At 37.4% G+C, this 17,517-nt stretch overlaps 1 protein-coding gene across 2 annotated transcripts in view; it reads left to right on the top strand.

Annotated features, from left to right (window-relative positions):
• Positions 1-17,517, top strand: part of LOC102786297 (DNA-binding protein RFX7) — a 28,927-nt gene that overhangs the window by 1,028 nt on the left and 10,382 nt on the right. The window contains exons 2-7 of one of the 2 annotated variants that reach the window (XM_087838499.1): positions 6,316-6,349; positions 10,732-10,817; positions 11,018-11,140; positions 12,731-12,850; positions 17,017-17,098; positions 17,204-17,417. In XM_087838499.1, the coding sequence (XP_087694625.1) occupies positions 6,316-6,349; positions 10,732-10,817; positions 11,018-11,140; positions 12,731-12,850; positions 17,017-17,098; positions 17,204-17,417 (659 nt within the window). Of the gene's footprint in view, positions 1-6,315; positions 6,350-9,846; positions 10,179-10,731; positions 10,818-11,017; positions 11,141-12,730; positions 12,851-17,016; positions 17,099-17,203; positions 17,418-17,517 lie in introns of those variants that run through there. The other variant, XM_087838509.1, reaches the window with a different exon arrangement.

Genomic DNA, 17,517 nt, shown 5'->3' with positions numbered 1-17,517 from the left:
TTGCATTTATTTGTTTTACACTGTTCATTTATCTGAAGCGCTGTCTTATATTTTAGTTTTATATGTAAAATGGGACAGAAAACAGTGTACACTTAATCAGGGATTTGAAGAATGATTCCTAATGCAAGAGAGGAAGGAGTCATATTTCCCCAATATCGTTCTCTCTTTCTGTAATATACAGTGCTGTAAAAATGATGAAGTTGAATGATGAAGCTGATTTCAGTTTCACCAGCAACACTGAGACCTGCTGAATCAGGAAATCAGTACAATAGAACCTGTCTAAAAAGTGAAGCAAGCCTAAAGCAACACATCATGCCACAACTTAAGAAAACAATCGAAAAACAAAGTTATTGACATCTATTAGTTTGGAAAGGGCTGAAAAGCCATTTTTAAGGCTTTGTGAACCACGTTAGAGTGATTATCCACAAATGGAGAAAACTTGGAAGAGTGATAAACTTTCTTAGGAGTGGTCAGCCTACGAAAATTACTCCAAGAGCATATCAACGACTCATCCAAGAGGTCATATTAGAACCCAGAATGACGTATAAAGAACTGCAGGCCTTATTTGCCTCAGTTAAGTCAGAGTTCATGATTCAACAATAAGAGACTGGGAAAAAATGGCATCCATGAAAGAGTTCAAGGAAAAAAAACACTGCTGAACAAAAAGACAAAGGCTCACATTTGGTCACAATGGTAGCCAGTTTGTCACAGCTCTAACACAGAGACACAGACAACCAGTCACACTCACACCTGCAGCCAATAGATTTGAATCCAGGACCTTCTTGCAGTGAGGCAACACTGCTAACCTCTAGGTTCTGCTAGTGAATCCTGAGAAAATACCAGCGCCTTTCTGTGTGGATTTTCCATGTTGTCCTTGTGCCTGTTTGGGTTCCAGCTTGCTCCTTTAGAACTGTTGATTCAAAATTGGTTATGGCTCGATAAGAGGCTTAATGTGAACAGAGTAAAGGAAAAGACTTGATTTCTTGTAAGGCACGTGTTCTTTTGTGTCTGCTACTTAAGGTCCTGTTCTGACCTTTTTTTCTGAATGAACTTAAGTTCTATCATTTAAATATCAAACAGCAAGAAAATGTCAAGGAGCTGAACAACCGGAAACACAGCAGTTCAGAGTTCAAATGTCTGCAGGAAATACCTCAATAGAAACTTGTCACTGTTTATTGTTTATTGTTTATTGATTAGCATTCAAATATCTCAGTGAAGACAGAACAAAGATTTACCACAAAGCAAGAAAGCATGAGACAAGGCTAATCAAAAGGTATTGGCTGAAGCATTTGCTTATTACGCCAACCCTTTTTAACAAAAGATCTTTTAGCATGCAGCTCCTGTACACAGGGCTCGAAGCAAATGATAAAATTCAATTCAATTCAATTTCATTTATATAGCGCCAAATCACAACAAATGTCGCCTCAAGGCGCTTCATAGATACAGAGGGAAAAGCCCAACAATCATATGACCCCCTATGAGCAAGCACTTTGGCGACAGTGGGAAGGAAAAACTCCCTTTTAACAGGAAGAAACCTCCGGCAGAACCCGGCTCAGGGAGGGGCGGCCATCTGCTGCGACCGGTTGGGGTGAGAGAAGGCAAACAAAGCAAAAACAAAACAAACAAACAAACAAACAAGAAAAAACACCACCACCTTAGTAAGTAACTACATCAAAGCAAAAGAATCAAGAGGTTTTCTGTTTTTTGTTTTTGTTTTTGTTTTGTTTTTTTTGCTCTTTTCATTCTGGATATATATATTTTTCTAATACTCTATTTTTAAACATATTTTTAAACAAGGAAAATGAACTACACCTTTTTAAATCACTGTCATAACTATTCCACAGGTTAACTCCTCTAACAGAAACACATCTCTGCTTTATATTTGTCCTTATCTTGTTTTTTTTTAAAGAAATCTGTTCCCCTTAAGTCATATTGACTCTCTCTGACTTTGAACAACTTCTGAGTACTGGGGCAAAGCAAGTTATTTTGTGCTTTATACATTATCTGTGCCATTTTATATTCAACTAAATCATAAAATTTCAGGGTATTCAGATTAATAAACAAAATGTTAGTTGGTTCTATATAGTTTGATTGGTTTATAATTCTTATAGCTCTTTTTTGCAACTTGAAAATAGGAAGAGTGTTCGTTTTATATGCATTACCCCATATCTCCAGACAGTAAGTCATATATGGAAGCAACAGAGTACAATAGAGTGTGTATAATGATTTTTTGTTCAGGACATGCTTTGTTTTATAGAGAATAGCAATGGTTTTTGACATTTTTGTTTTCACATGGTTTATATGAGACTTCCAACTCAGCTTATCATCAATTATCACTCCAAGAAATTTATTTTCGTACACTCTTTCAATTTCAATTCCATTAACCCTGATTTTAGATACATTTTTCATTTGTCTAGTGCCAAAAATAATCAATTTTGTTTTCTTTATATTTAATGATAACTTATTTACATCAAACCAGTTTTTTAATATATTTAACTCCTTTTCCGCTGTAGTCAGAAGCTGTTCCAGGTTTTTACCTGAGCAATACAGAGTGGTATCATCAGCAAACAATACACATTTTAACAGTTTGGAAATGCTACATATGTCATTTATGTATAATATAAATAATTTAGGGCCCAGCACAGAGCCCTGAGGAACACCACAAGTTACCTCCAACTGCTTAGATTTTACATTATTGAATTCGACATATTGATATCTGTCATCCAGGTAACTTTTCATCCACTTGTATGCTAACCCTCTTATGCCATATCTCTCTAGTTTATTCATTAATATAGAATGATCAATCGTATCAAACGCCTTTTTTAAGTCTATAAAAACACCAACAGTATATTCCTTATTATCTATAGCATTAGATATCCCTTCTACAAGTTCCATCACTGCCATCGAAGTGGACCTTTTCACTCTAAAGCCATATTGGTTATCACTTAGGAGATTATGCTTCTCAATATATTTATCAAGTCTATTAACAAATAACTTTTCTAAAATTTTTGAGAACTGTGGGAGCAGTGATATTGGCCTATAATTGGTAAACTGACTTCTCTCTCAGTTTTTATGGATTGGAATAACTTTTGCTATTTTCATTTGTGAGGGAAATACACCAGTTTGAAAGGACAGATTACAAATGTATGCGAAAGGTTGCACTATATATTCTATAATACTTTTAACTAATATCATGTCAATACCAAAACAGTCAGTGGACTTTTTATTTTTAAATGTCTTCACAATGTTAATTTGTGAAGACTGTGTTGCTAACAGTTTATCAATAACATGTTAGGATCCTGAACATTTGCCCAGCTCCATACAGGTTTAACCTTTGAGAGGAGTAGAGCATAAATATTGGCATTCACCTCAGTGACCTGCTTCTGGGTGGCTCTTGGTGAAGTGATACAGTCGTAGTCTGGTTCAACAAGTTCACCTGCAACATACCGTCACTCTGTCTGCACAGGAAGTCTGGACAATCAAAGCATTGATTTTCAAAACCCCACCTTTGATGTTCACATTAGCCTAATCGAACTCATTTTAATCTGGATTGCTTACTTGCTAATTAAATAAAGAAATTATTAAACATAAAAAATGTCCCCTAAACTGCAGTATGTTACAGGATCTTCTCTTACTGAAATAACTGAAAATAAAGTGCTGAAATGAGTTGCTGTACACCTACCTTTACCTGACATATTTTACCTTACTAAAAAAAAGCAGACACAAATCTTTTTATATAACAAAACAAATGTCATGTACTTTCTTAATTTTATAGCATGTTTATAGCTTCACCAGACAACAGAACATTGACCCTTTTTATCTTTTTCACTCCTAACTGCTTTGATCGTTTGCTAATACCGAGGCTCTTACAGAGGATACTGACTTATGGCTGGCTTTGTATTGTGGATGGCTTTAGCTTTAGTTGCTTTTCATTTGTTTAAAATGTGCATGTTTACATGTGTCATTGGGTTTGTTGTTACAAACATTTTTGTTTCCCCATTGTGGTTTACTTTAGCAAACTTTTTACCTTACTCACTTCCATGGTAACAGCGTAGCATGTGGCTGTGAGCCACATGTCATTGTGCACATGTTGTGTATTCATAAAAATGAGTGGGCTCGTAATAAATCATATCGAAGGCTGACCAGCCGCTCACCGGTCCAGGCCGAGAACACTGGAAATCATCCAGTTTTGGTCCATAGTCGGTCAATTGGTACATCTCTAATCTACTCTAAAACTATACTATTTAACCCTTCATCCAACAACAAATTTCATCTTTCATCTCTAATTTCATCATTTCTTTTTTGTTCACTGTAATCTTGCCTTTTAAAATGCTAACTGTAGCAGCTAAATTGTTAGCCGTTTCATCTGTCCATAAATTGTTAGCCTACTATGTAACCCTTCGTCCATTCAGTTAGTTGTAGCTACTACTCTATATAACAGCTATTCATTTAATCAGATTTCATTAATTTATCCCTAATATTTTGCCAATTGTTATATTTCTTCTGTTAATTGACAATTTCAAATAGTTATCCTGTAACTTCTAGTAGCTAAATAATTAGCTAGAATTATTGGGTGTCCATAAATAGTGGTTTACTAATTTACATATTCATCCACTAAATTAGAAGTTACTATTAGAGTCACTAATTTTTGATTAAACTCAGTGACCAATTTTATATATTTATCGCTTATGTTTTTGCTGTTTCTTTTGTCCTGTTTTAGGCATTCATTACTTATTAAAGTGATAGTTTTAGCAGTTACAGTAGCTGCTAAAAGCTAAACAACTGACAACCTTTTGTTAATGATTAGATTTTCTTTTCTTTGGTTAGGACTTTAATTAGCTGCTTTATCTATTTATTTATTTTAAAGACTTTTGTGATTTGTTTTTTCCTGCACCTTATCCACTAAAATTGATCCACTTTCACTGCTCCCTTGTCACATGGGGTTATCACAGCAGGTAGCTCTGCATGTTTGAGTTGACAAATGCTCTTATTGGCACAACCTGAAACTATGGAGCCACTCTGCACCATAGCCACTATGTCTAGTTTACTGTAACTGCTTCTGCTCCAACTTGTTTGTTTGAGGTTTTTTTTGTTTTGTTTTTTTTGTTTTTTTATAAGTTGAGCTAATTTTTCCATGAACCCCCAACCCCCCCCCCCCCCCCCCCCTAACTTCTGTATAAGTACCTACTGGGGTACTTTTAGCCCTAATTAGGAATCACTGGTCTGGGGTTAGGTGTACATCTTGCTGGTTTATCAGCAACATTTGTTTGTCTTGTTTCAGTTCTTTATTTTCAAGGCTTAGGTCTTGCAGAAAGTTGCGTCAGGTGTCGTTCAGTTTATCTGCTAAGTCTGCCTCACAAACAGCTTACTGACGGTCTTTCAGCACCAGGAAATCCTCAGCCCCCTGGTAACAGTCAATTAAAGTGAACTGTTCTTGTCATGGCTTAGAGCGTCTCCTGATTCTGACCTGCCCAGCTCAAGTAATAGTCTTTAAATGTGACCTACCTTCTGCCCCACAGTCATTGACAGCATGCTGCCCTGTCTGTGGACGACAGATGAAACCTGGAGACTTTATTCCTCAGTTTGGTTTTTCTCTCTGCAGGAGTGGACCTAAATAGGAGCGACTAATTGTGATCTTTCCTGCTATCAAAGTCTTTTTGATTGTATGTTAATTTTAGCTGTAGCCTGAACATCATTCCAGTCACTCTTGGATTTTTGTAGTGATTTTTGATAGTTTTTAGCTGCACCTCAGCAGTGGCTGTTTATGAGCCTCAATCAAATCTTACACTTCTTCCAGATTGACCTCAGGTTAAAACCTACATCATTAAAAGTCAATCAGGAAGAGAATTTCATGCTTCCGAGGCCTGTGTGAGATGCTAAGGCAAAAAATAGAAGTGACACATGAACATGGTGGGACACAGGGAAGCAGTTACATGTGTTAATGTTATTTTTGATTAAGTTTTTAATTTAAGTTAGGCTTTCACTAAATTTTGCCAGAACTTTGTATTGTACTGGTCACTTTTCTGTTGAATATAGAATAGGAGTATGAGAATAAAACCTGTAAACACAAATATTTGGGAAAACTGTTGATAAAAAAGATCTGTCCTAAACAATGTCAGCACAGTTCATGTCCCTGTTTCTTTTTACATATGACCACATGTGTTTGTGGTGGTGGGATACATGACCTGAGAGATCCTGAGGGGAGGGTCGTCTCATGCCAAACATTCCTCTGCTTTATAAATAAATATACTTCAGACACAAGTGCTCATGTTACACCGGCTTCATGCTAATTTGTACTATGTCTCTGTTTTGCAGCAAATCTGTTCAATCAAAAGTGGAAAACATTCTGGTGAGTATTCCTGACATATTTGTGATCTGCAGATAACAACTTGAAGGACATTTTTCATACACTCTGTTCAGATATTGTCAGAAGATTATTAGTGTTCCCAATAGGTTGAGCAGAAAAAAACATTCCTACCATCCATGTATAGTTTAAAAATAAAAATAGAAGATCCGTTGGTAGCAGTGTTAAGCATTAACCTCCTGAGAACCAGCCTATTCATTTATGGCTTGTGCAATGGACATTTTTGGATGTTTTTGGTCTATATATTTTGACTTATTTGAGCTACCCTAATAGGTCTTGTTGTGCTAAATAGAGGACATCCATTCCACTGATATCTCATGCGTTTGGGTGGCCTCTTTTAGCTCCAAAGAGGAAGGAAATCAAAAAGTTCAATTGGAAGAATCTCTTTTCCTCAGTTCTCAGGAGGTTAAGGGTGTATCTGAAGGCTGAAACATAGACTGTATAACAAAGATGGTTTCTTTGTCAGTCTTATAATATTGTCTGCATTGCATCTATGGGATGTGCAACCACCTGCTAGTTAGTGTGAATTAACGAACAAAGAAAATAATTTCACTACCAAAAACCGGAACACAGACTTCTTGGACAGACTTTATATTCTGTTTATAGCACAGTTAGAATATACAGTTCAGTGTCTAAAATTAGCAGAGGTGAGGCCTTGCTGACAGCTAGCAGCCACACCTCTAAGAATCCCAGTACATCCACCGCATTAGTTGCTTTGCACGCTAGCGGTGACGTTACCACAGCTTTGTTCCATGTACACCAGTGTTTAGGGCACGGGTACCTGCTGCAATATTCTCCTGTACAATAGGTGTCTCCACTCACACAAAATTCCCACACCAGTGTGGGTATAGGAGGAGAGGAATTCAAAACTAGAAGGAAAGAAACTGGTGAGTTTTTTTCCCCCTCCACAAAATGTAATCTTTCAAACTGTTGCTGCATCTCACATACGCCACTGTTCAACAGGGTGAGAAGGGTAGGCATAATGGATTAACAGTTTATAATTCAGTCCAATAACATAACCTTTTTAAGTCGTTAAAGACAAATGAACCAGAGCTGTTTCTTCTATAAACTTTAAATCTTTCCACATTTCTTTGTAGCTAGCCTCAAGTGCTCATTTTGATGTGTTGGAGTGGTTCACTTCATTTCTTGCTGATAGAACACTTTTGATTTAAGTGGGAAATTTCTATTCTAATGTGGCTGCTATGTGGTGTTCTACAAGGATCTTGTTGAAGTGCCTTTTTATTTTCATTATATTATATTCTGCAAATAATGTTTTTGCAGCTTAACACAGACAAGACAGTCTCTAATTATTGCTCTGGGGAGTACTTTCCCCCCGTATTAGACACATCTGGTTCCTTTCTGATCCACTGTGACCAAAATTGAGCCCAATAATCTATTCATTAGCTTTCAGTCTTTGACTTTTGATGCTCACATCAAGTCTTGGACCTGCTCTTGCTTTTTCTATTTAAGAAATATCGCTAAACTCAAGACTGTTGTCTCAAAAGTTGGATTAATCTTGTCCTGCTTAGATTATTATAATGCTCTGTTTTCTTGTCTGTTGTATTAATTGTGTCAGTTTGTCCAAAATGCTTTTGCAAGGCTTCTAACTCCTACTCGCGTTTCTTATATTACCTCATTGTTAAAGTGTCTGCACTGGCCTCTTGTGAGGTTTAAGGATGAGTTTAAAGTCTTCGTTCTTGTTTTTATGGTCTTACTTTTATGGTGAGGCCCCCACTTATGTCATCAGTCTACTCTGCCCCTATTCTCCAAACTTTACTCCCTTTCAGCTCTTGCACCCTTGCAAGAGGGTACAAGAGCAGGTAGAATTACATGTTTTAGTTTGCAGATTTTTCAAACTAGGGATCTCGTGCTTGTTAGGTGAATGTGTAAACTATTATACTATAAAAGGGTTTAAGAGTTGCACAACTACTCCTGAGGCCTACATGTTTATATATGTTTTATGCAACAATTTAGTAATCCTTTGTTTACACTGACACAGTGATCTGACTCTATAAATGCACTCTTAACAAGTCAGCATCAGCTCAGTGGATGGAGTATGAAACGGTGCGAATCAGTAAAGTGTCAGATTAATGTCTGAATATGATTTTTATTCTAGAGCCCCTTTAGCGTACATCAAAACAGGCACTATATAATTTATGCCACAATATTTGCTTTGTTGATTGATGGCCAGTCTTTTATTTTTCAGTGCAGTCTGACAGCAGTTTGTTAAACATTCACAATCTTTAAGCTCTTAAACAGAAAATATCAAAAGGAAAGTGAGAGTACGAAACTGAAAACGCTAGTTTCAAAACCCACGACACCCATTATTTTTGTTGGGGGGGGGGGGAATCACATTTGGAAGTTGGAGGGGTTGGTGGTGAAGCTCACACTTCTGCTGTGCAGAGGGAAACAAGTTCAATACTTGGTGAGGATCAGGCATTACTATTCCATTTAATTCAATTTAATTTATAAATAAATATCTATATATCTAATATATATTATATAAATAGAAATAGAATATATGTATTTATATTTGGTACGGTAATATAAGCAAGCACTTGGTGACGGTGGGAAGGAAAAACTCCCTGTTAACAGGAAAACCTCTGGCAGAACGGGGTGGGACAGCCGTCTCCTATGACTGCTTGGAGGTGAGGGGAGGAAGACAGGATTTCTACTACTGGGTTGGTTATGAAAGCTTTGTCAGTTGCCATGGTGATGTAGCTTCACTTTGTCTTATGACACACAGCAGGTGTTGCTGACACAAATGTGCTTCCTATTGAAATACATAGTTCCCTGTTGACTGTTGTGAAAAAAGGCATCAGTTTGTATCTGTGAACATGAACAAGTAGATGCTTTTCATGATTGCTTGATGTTTTGTTATGGTCTGTTTAAGGATGAAGTGATGAGGGCTGAAATAATTTATTTATTTATAATAAATGTCTTGGTTTACTTGGAGTAGAAGAGAGAATTATTAATTTGAAGCATTGGTTTTGGTGAAAATCAATCCCAGTGAAAGCACGCTGTTGCTGTTCTTCAGTTACTGATGTAAAATTTACAGCACGTCCTGAGAGTGATGCTAAAATCAGTCCTGCTTAGGCTAAAATGCTGCTTATAGAGCTGTAGCTAACATATTCAATTACTGAGAGATGACATAACACTTTATTAGCGAGTGATGTTTTAACTTAACAGAAGACCCCGCTGTGATGTTTCAGCTTTAAAACGTTAACTGTGCAGCTGAGGCTTGTGCTTTTTTAAGATAAACAAAACAAATCTTTATATTAAGATTGCATCCTGGGTTAGTTTGTTATTTCCACTATGTAGTCTTCTTGAACTTGTAAGTCCTGAATTGTCAAAGAGCCTCTTTTCTCCTTTGACCTGCTCCCTGGCTTAAAGAATAGCACTGCATTCAGTTAATACCTCAAATGATCTGTAACAATTCAAAAAATGTATTTATTGTGCTTTTCAGCCTTTAACCTAAGCTCTTGTTTGGGATTCATGGGATGCAACAGGTCTAAGTATGAGTGACTGAAGTGTAATGTGCAGAAAAACCCCCCCACATGCAATGTCCGCGTGTAAGTATCAGTCTCAGGAGGTTAGAGAGCTTCAGAAGAGATGAGAGGTTGATTTTGTTGCCTTCAGACTGAAACTTTAACTGTTCCCCTGAAACCAGCTGCTGGCTCAGACTGATATGTAACAGACAGAAAGAGAGCGCTATCGGTGCCATCTGGATGCATGCAGTGGGTGGCCAGACAGCTCAGCCATGGCTCTGTCGTGGTTTCAGTGTTTACTGGAAAGACTGAAGATTTTTCTTGTTGTAAGGATGCTTTGCTTGTTCTGTTTGTTGTCTAAATCGTATTTCAATTCATGCTTAAAGCAGACATTTCTATCTGTATAAAAGTGTAAGTAAGAGGAAATCAAGTCTGGTTATAGGAGAGGGGTGACGCAAAGGTAATGGACTAATAATTAGACATAATGTTGTTTTAATAATAATACAAATATTTATTTGTTCAAATAAATATTTGTTCAAAATAAATATAAAATAATATCATGGTGATAATAATATTTTGAACAAATACATATTTTCTAGTCTCACCATCTCAAACATTAATATTTCACATTTTTCTTTTTCTTATGTTGTAATGATTTTATATGTTTTGTTGATGAGTCCGGCAAAATAAGAACTACGTTATTAGATATTTTAAAATTAAAATAATGACAGAGTAGTTGGTAATGAAAAATAACAGATGAAATCTTGAACTTGTAAATAATGTCCCTTATGAACTATCCTAGTCCTGCTTTCATTATGCATGTGCTGCAGGTGTGACCGACCTGCTTGTTTAAACGTCTTTGACTTTTTGTTTCTACAGCAAGATGTCGAGAAGTTCTCAGACATCGAAAAACTCTACCTCTACCTCAAGTTGCCTTCTGGTCCGAGCAGCAGTGTTGATAAAAGGTGAGGATATACTTGTTTCTAAATGTTTTTATAGAAAACTGGACAAAAAAATAATGCTTACAAGCTTATTGAAACAAAAATGAGCCCATTTCCACACACAGAGCCTCGATTAGCGTTGGCGTCATTTATCAGGCCTGAGGTGACAGTAAGCACTGCATTGTTTGTCTTCACAAACATCACTGACCCACATCTTTGTGCAGTGACCAGAGCGCCCTGTCATCGAGCCGCACGCAGCAGATGCACGCATTCACCTGGATCCGAAATCATTTAGAGGAGTACCCCGAGACCTCGCTCCCCAAGCAGGAAGTCTACGATGAATACAAGTAGGTGTAAAACAGACAGGCGGAGTTTAGTTTCACTGCATAAACCCAGTTTTCTTGGAGAAATAAAGTCATTGTTGACGTTCACCTTTTGCATAGATAGCTGCTTCCAATGTTTGAGCCTCTTTCTCCTCCAGTTTACTGCAGGCAGAAGCATCAGTATAAATAGATGCTGCAGGCATGAGAATCACAGAGCCGCATGTGTCGGTAATATTAGAATGGAAAGTCTGAGACAGCCATTGAAATGTTCTGACACTGTTATGCAACTGTCTTTTTAACTCAGCTAGAACAAAAATACAGCGTCCTCCAGAAATATTGGCGCCTTCAGTGCAGACAGGCGAAAAGGCTTTAAACAGACCTAACGTGCTTCATGTTTTTCACAGTCAAACAACCACATTGGACACAGTCACTGTGTAACTTTAGTGCTCCACCACTGCTCAGGTCTTTATTGGCTAGCTGTTTTAGCAGATGCGGATGTTTCTACTCAGAATAAATGATATGAAATAAAGGTCAGCTGTACCTGCTTATCGAACAGCAAGATGTTAAACTTTAAGTGATCGAGTGGGGTCATATGTGCCATTGACATGATTTATTTTTCATTAAAAAAAATTCTCACTACCATGAATCTGTCTGCTTTTACAACAGGCACATCGGTCTAGCAAAGATAATCAAAAGTTGTATAATTTATGATCCTGAAAATATATGTATGGGTTTCTTTTGGAATCTTAGGTTATGATTTTTTTGTAATTTTCCACTTCTACTCATCACATTGTTCTGAAGTAAACCACGGCTAACAGACCTTAAACATGAGAGAGATTCAGACAAGCTTGCTGCTTTCAGGGTTTTGAAGACATTCCTAGCTCAGTTACCTATATACTACATATAGTACTACTATACTTGTCAAGAAAAGAAAGGCAGCTTTATGTCATGAAATAAGTTGTGTTTAATAAGTGTTTTAAATCCTTTGCGATACCTGAAAAACGGCACATGCCTTTCACCATCAGGAGCATAGTCAGACACTTCCTTGGGAAGCATTTAGTCCTCCTCTTTGCTAAAAAAAAATGTATTAAAATCTCTTAAATTATTCCCGCAAGAGTCACAGCTACAAGTAAACAAAAGGTGAACATTTTATTAAAGCTGTTTTCAGAAGTCCAGAAAAGTCTAACAGTCCAGAAACAAAGGAGGCGACAGAATTCGAAAACCAGCAGGGAGCTCACAAAGAAGACAAACAGACAATCATTTTGTCGCTAGTTGCTAACTCGTACAGAACTTTGAACATCTATTGTGTCTATCACACAAAAGCATACACGGCTACAGAAAGTTTTTAGCTCAGACTTGAAAGTCTGCTTGTTGGTTGGCTCGGGTCAAGGTCGATCACATTCACACCATAAACAAAGTGCTCTGGAGTTAGTTTTGGAACCACATCGAGACCACCCCCTCCATAGGGTCTCGGTACAGTTGTTTAGGTCCCCACCCTGGTTAGTGTGTTCACATCTGCACCCAGAGACAATGACAGCCTGGCTATGTTGCTGACCTGCACTGTGTTCCTAATTAAATAAAATTAATTGTATTAATTCTGTTTCTGTGTTTCAGGAGCTTCTGTGACAATCTTAACTACCACCCACTAAGTGCTGCAGACTTTGGGAAGATGATGAAAAATGTATTCCCGAACATGAAGGCGCGTCGGCTCGGCATGAGGGGAAAATCAAAATATCCTTTACTGGAATGGAGTGTAGCAGTCTGGCCTCTGTCTCTGGTCACAGACCATCTGCTGCTGCAGTTCATAAGCTCGCTAAATATAGACGTGAAATGAAATAAAGCCCCCCTCTGCCTTCGAAGCAGAAGCATAATAATGCAGAGACCCTCAGGGGAGTCCCTGTGATCTTGACCTTCACGTAACATTGTGATTTTTTTTTTCTTTTTCCTGTTTAGCTTATGACGTCTAATGGAACATCTTGGTTTATTGTCATGACCTTTACCTGCGTTATAGTCTTATTAACTTTCAGGTAAAATGGTCTGCTTAGAACTCAGCTCCTCATGTCAGTCCTTATCTACATAATCTACAAAAACTAATTCTGTACCAATGTTTGAAAAATGTGAAATTGCTTTCAATTAGAAATTGAAACCGTTAAAATCATCCTACAGACTAATTTTAAATGCAGTGGCTCACTATGTTGTCACTGAATCCTGTGAAACGAGCAGCTTTGTCATAATGTGTTGAAAGACAGGATCCAAATGCAGACTCCACGTCCAAAAATAAAAAAACAAAACAAAAGGTGTGACTGAGACTTTAAATAAGCAGAAGGTAACAGAAGTGGGAGCAGGAGGGAAGCTAAACACAGCTGAAAACAATCAAGGTAATGTACAATGAAGTAAAACTAAATACAAAACACAAAAGACCACTAACTGTCAAAAGTTAACTACCAAAACAGGAAGTGAGAATTGTAAGTAGACAAGGAAATTGACAATCTTAAACTTGACATGGGGGAAAGACACTTAAGTGAGGCAAAAAGAAAACAAACTGATACCAGCACCAAATTCAAGTAAGCACTAAAGGCTAAAAATCTAAGATAAAATGTAAATAATTAACAAACTAAGAACCAAATATTGGATATGTAATGATATAAAATATTTTAAAGTGTATAAACTGAAAAAAACTAGTTCAAAATCCAGGACTATAACATACTTATGCTTAATTTTGTTGTAGTTACTTTTAAATTAAACTCTAAAAAGGGTGGTGGGCATTTTTTCATACATCTTGTAGAGAATTGTTTCAAAGGGTATTGATTAATGGCATGAAAATTTTAATTTGATGTTAGACAAACTGTCTGAGAAAAAGTAATAAAAAACAAACAAAATCTGTTTACATATTAAAATAGGTCAAAAAAGACTGAGAACAAGAATAATATACAATATGATTCCAATGGAATTATCATAAAAATGTAGAATTTAAAAGAATAAGATGAAGTTAAACCAGGAATGTCAGAATCACAAAATCTATACTAAAGTTTTTAAAAAGCTTTACGATATAAATGAGTCTTAACCCCATAAAGCCTGAACTGTTGAATAATTTCCAGAAATTCTATATTTTTTTTAAACTGAAATGTTTATGAAACCTGACAAATTTAAAAAATAAATAATTACTTGGATTTGTTGGACTTTGTAAGCTTCAGAAGCAAAGTATTTGCTGCTGCTATTCACAGAACCAGCTGTCAGTGTCACTTTTCACTACAAAGCCCATCCTGTTATTTATTTATTTATTTTTATGCCTCCACTCCAGCGACAGCCATGCAAGAGGCTTTAAATTTTAAGGTTATCTGGTTGTCTGCCTTATTCTTGTAAGTACAATCACTGTTAATACGCCATGAGTGGATTTGTTTAAATGTGGCTCAAACTTTCACTTGACCTCAGACTATGAACTGGTTACGATTTGGGGATTAAAGGTCACTGTGACCTTTGTTAAGTACATTTTTGACCATAATTTGTGGACTTGGCTCCTTTTATTACAACATTTTTACACACAAATGTCCAAAAATAAATAAATGCATTGTGAGTCAGGTACAGAATGGGAGATTGCAACTATAGGGTGGGCCATTTATATGGATACACCATAATAACATGGGAATGGTTGGTGATATTAAAGTCCTGTTTGTGGCACATTAGTATATGTGAGGGGGCAAACTCCTTCAGATGGGTGGTGACCATGGTGGCCATTTAGAAGTCGGCCATCTTAGATACAACTTTTGTTTTTTCAATAGGAAGAGGGCCATGTAACTTTATTCTAGAATTCTAAGAATAAAGTTACGTTGAAACCAAGCACACCATTGTTTTTCTTGTGACATTACCAATAAGTTTGATGTGTCAAATGGCCCTCTTCCTATTGAAAAAACAAAAGTTGTATCCAAGATGGCCAACTTCTAAATGGCCCTCTGACTGGTGGTCAGAGGGCCACCGGGCCCTCTGACAGTAGGCAACGGGCGAAGTGTCTTGCCCAAGGACACAACGACCGAGACTGTTCAAGCCGGGGCTCGAACCGGCAACCTTCCGATTACAAGGCGAACTCCCAACTCTTGAGCCACGATCCAGCCTAGATGACCGTCACCTCCACAGAAACAGTGGCGACTCAGTTCTCTGAAATCTGTTTTGCTGGAGACATCACGCGACATGTGATGCTACTTGCTATTGAATGTTTTAGCCATTTTCATGGTGGACGAATTTTATATTTATGCAGTTGTACTTTTTACATTCACACTTATCTAAGTGTGAATGTAACGTGTAACTTCGCTGACTATTGGAGGCATACGATGGCATACCAGTAATTCTAGTTATTTGTTCTAGTAACAGTCTGCAAAGCTTTCATCTACAATTAAACAAAGCCTGAGTGTAGCATGAGACATTAAAGTCATCAAAGAGTGTTACTTAAAAGCATAAATCAAGCTTCATCAGAACTGAATCTTTTAACAGAAAACGTTTTTGAAGTGTGTACACACTCTGTCCCAGCCAGTGAATACTATAAATACTTTTTTCTGCTGTTTTGCACTGGTCTACTCATCATATATTATCATCGTTTAGAGTAGCAGAGCCAAATGCAGGTTGGTGCAGGCAGAGGATTCAAACAAAAAGTAAGCTCTTTAGTTCCAAAAGAAGCATAATCCAAGGAGAAAATCCAGAAAACATAGGGATCAAGAAACAAGAGAACTTGCAAAGCAACAAAGAACAAAGGAAAGACACTCAGAGGGTATTTAAGGTAAGTGAAAACAGGAAGGTGACAAGAAAAGGCCTAAAGTAATTAGGATTAATTAACAAAGTAAAACAGGAAATAACTGAACACACAGACAGGATACAGAAAAACTGTGGACAAACCAAAACACCAAGTCCCTGTACTGCAAAGCCAAATCAACATACCCAAAGTATCAGTTATCTGGATTCGCTTTACCCAACATCGAAAATCAGGACGAGTGGTCGGGCAAAGCTGGTGATCAACCCAGGCTTCGTCAGTCTACCTTGATAAAGGTAGATTGGAAGGAGGTAGAGCGGGTCATATACTAATCAGAAGGCTGGTAGTTCGCATCTCCAAAAAAAGTGCTTGTGTGAACGAGGCAAGTTATATAGAGTGCTCAGTAAGAGTAGAAAAGCTCTATATAAGGACTTGTAAAGATAAAAGTGTGTCACTAGCAGCATTGAACTAATAACAAATATGAAGTGAACTGGGAACAAAGTGACCAATCTTACACAGGGATATGAAAAGGTTAAGAACAGGATACAGAATCAAAGCAACACAGGTGCAGTTTGCAGCTGACAGGGAAAAAATTTGGGAGTAAAGAAGCGGCTAAGGTTCTATATTTTTAATAAAACAAAAACTTCAGCCCCTCCTACTCCCCGTGCACAGAGGTCCAGATGATCTTATAATGAGTTTGTAACACTGCAGTCGTGGTGATTCCACACCTTTTGATCTCTAATCGGGTATATAACCTCATTAAGTGCCGGTTAGGGCTGCGCCAAATGTTACTATGGTGATATGTCCCATTAAAAAGATCCACCTTGGATTTAGCTGGAGAAGCCAAAATCCTGCTTTGTAGTATGGGACTTTGGAACAAAATGAAATAACAACAAGACTTAACAAGAACAGATAAAAAGTAACTCCAATAAGATAACTCAGTAATGCTAATTTAAGGCTCAGGTAACACAAAAGATAAATATGGAATTTTGGATGCAGTTTACGAATGAGAATTGGCGCTGCCAGTTTTCTGTTATCACATGGCGTATTGAGCTGCTAATACTACACAGGCTGTGTTTTATTCAGGGTTTCCTCTGTATAGTTCTCATATGTATTCTTCGGAGATATTTTGAGATTTTTTATCTTAACACTGACTCACATACTGCTATAGTGGCCTAAGGAAGAGACCATTTGTTCAGATGCCGTCTTTACCAACTCTGGACCTCCATAAAACAGGAGATGGAGTAAGCACATTTATTTACACTTCATATTAATATTATGTCTTTGGAATATAGCTTTTTTCCATATATATGTGTCTATATATAAAACTAAATGTCAATTGTTTGCAGCCCCAGTGTGATGTACTCGACTCCCCGGGCCAGCTGAGCAGTATTAAGGAAGAGGTGCGGTTTGCAGCCTGTGATCTTGTGTGTGAGTGGGCTCAAAAGGTGCTCAAACGCCAGTTTGATGCTGTGGAGGACCTGGCTCGCTTCCTAATCGACAGCCATTACATCAGCAACAAGTCTTTGGCAGCTCTCACCATAATGACCGGCACAGCAGCAGGTAGGACACTTGACAATTTGATGTTCCCAGAGTGCAGAACATAAAGGTCAAGAGTGACTTCTGGTGGCAGCTCCCTGCTAACGCACCTATGGCTTTATCC

The sequence above is a fragment of the Neolamprologus brichardi genome, chromosome 1 (genome assembly GCF_056152115.1).
Source record: "Neolamprologus brichardi isolate AB-2024 chromosome 1, ASM5615211v1, whole genome shotgun sequence".
NCBI classification, from domain to species: domain Eukaryota; kingdom Metazoa; phylum Chordata; class Actinopteri; order Cichliformes; family Cichlidae; genus Neolamprologus; species Neolamprologus brichardi.
The sequence above is the reverse complement of the archived record's forward strand: the minus strand, read 5'-3'. Positions and strand labels throughout refer to the sequence as shown.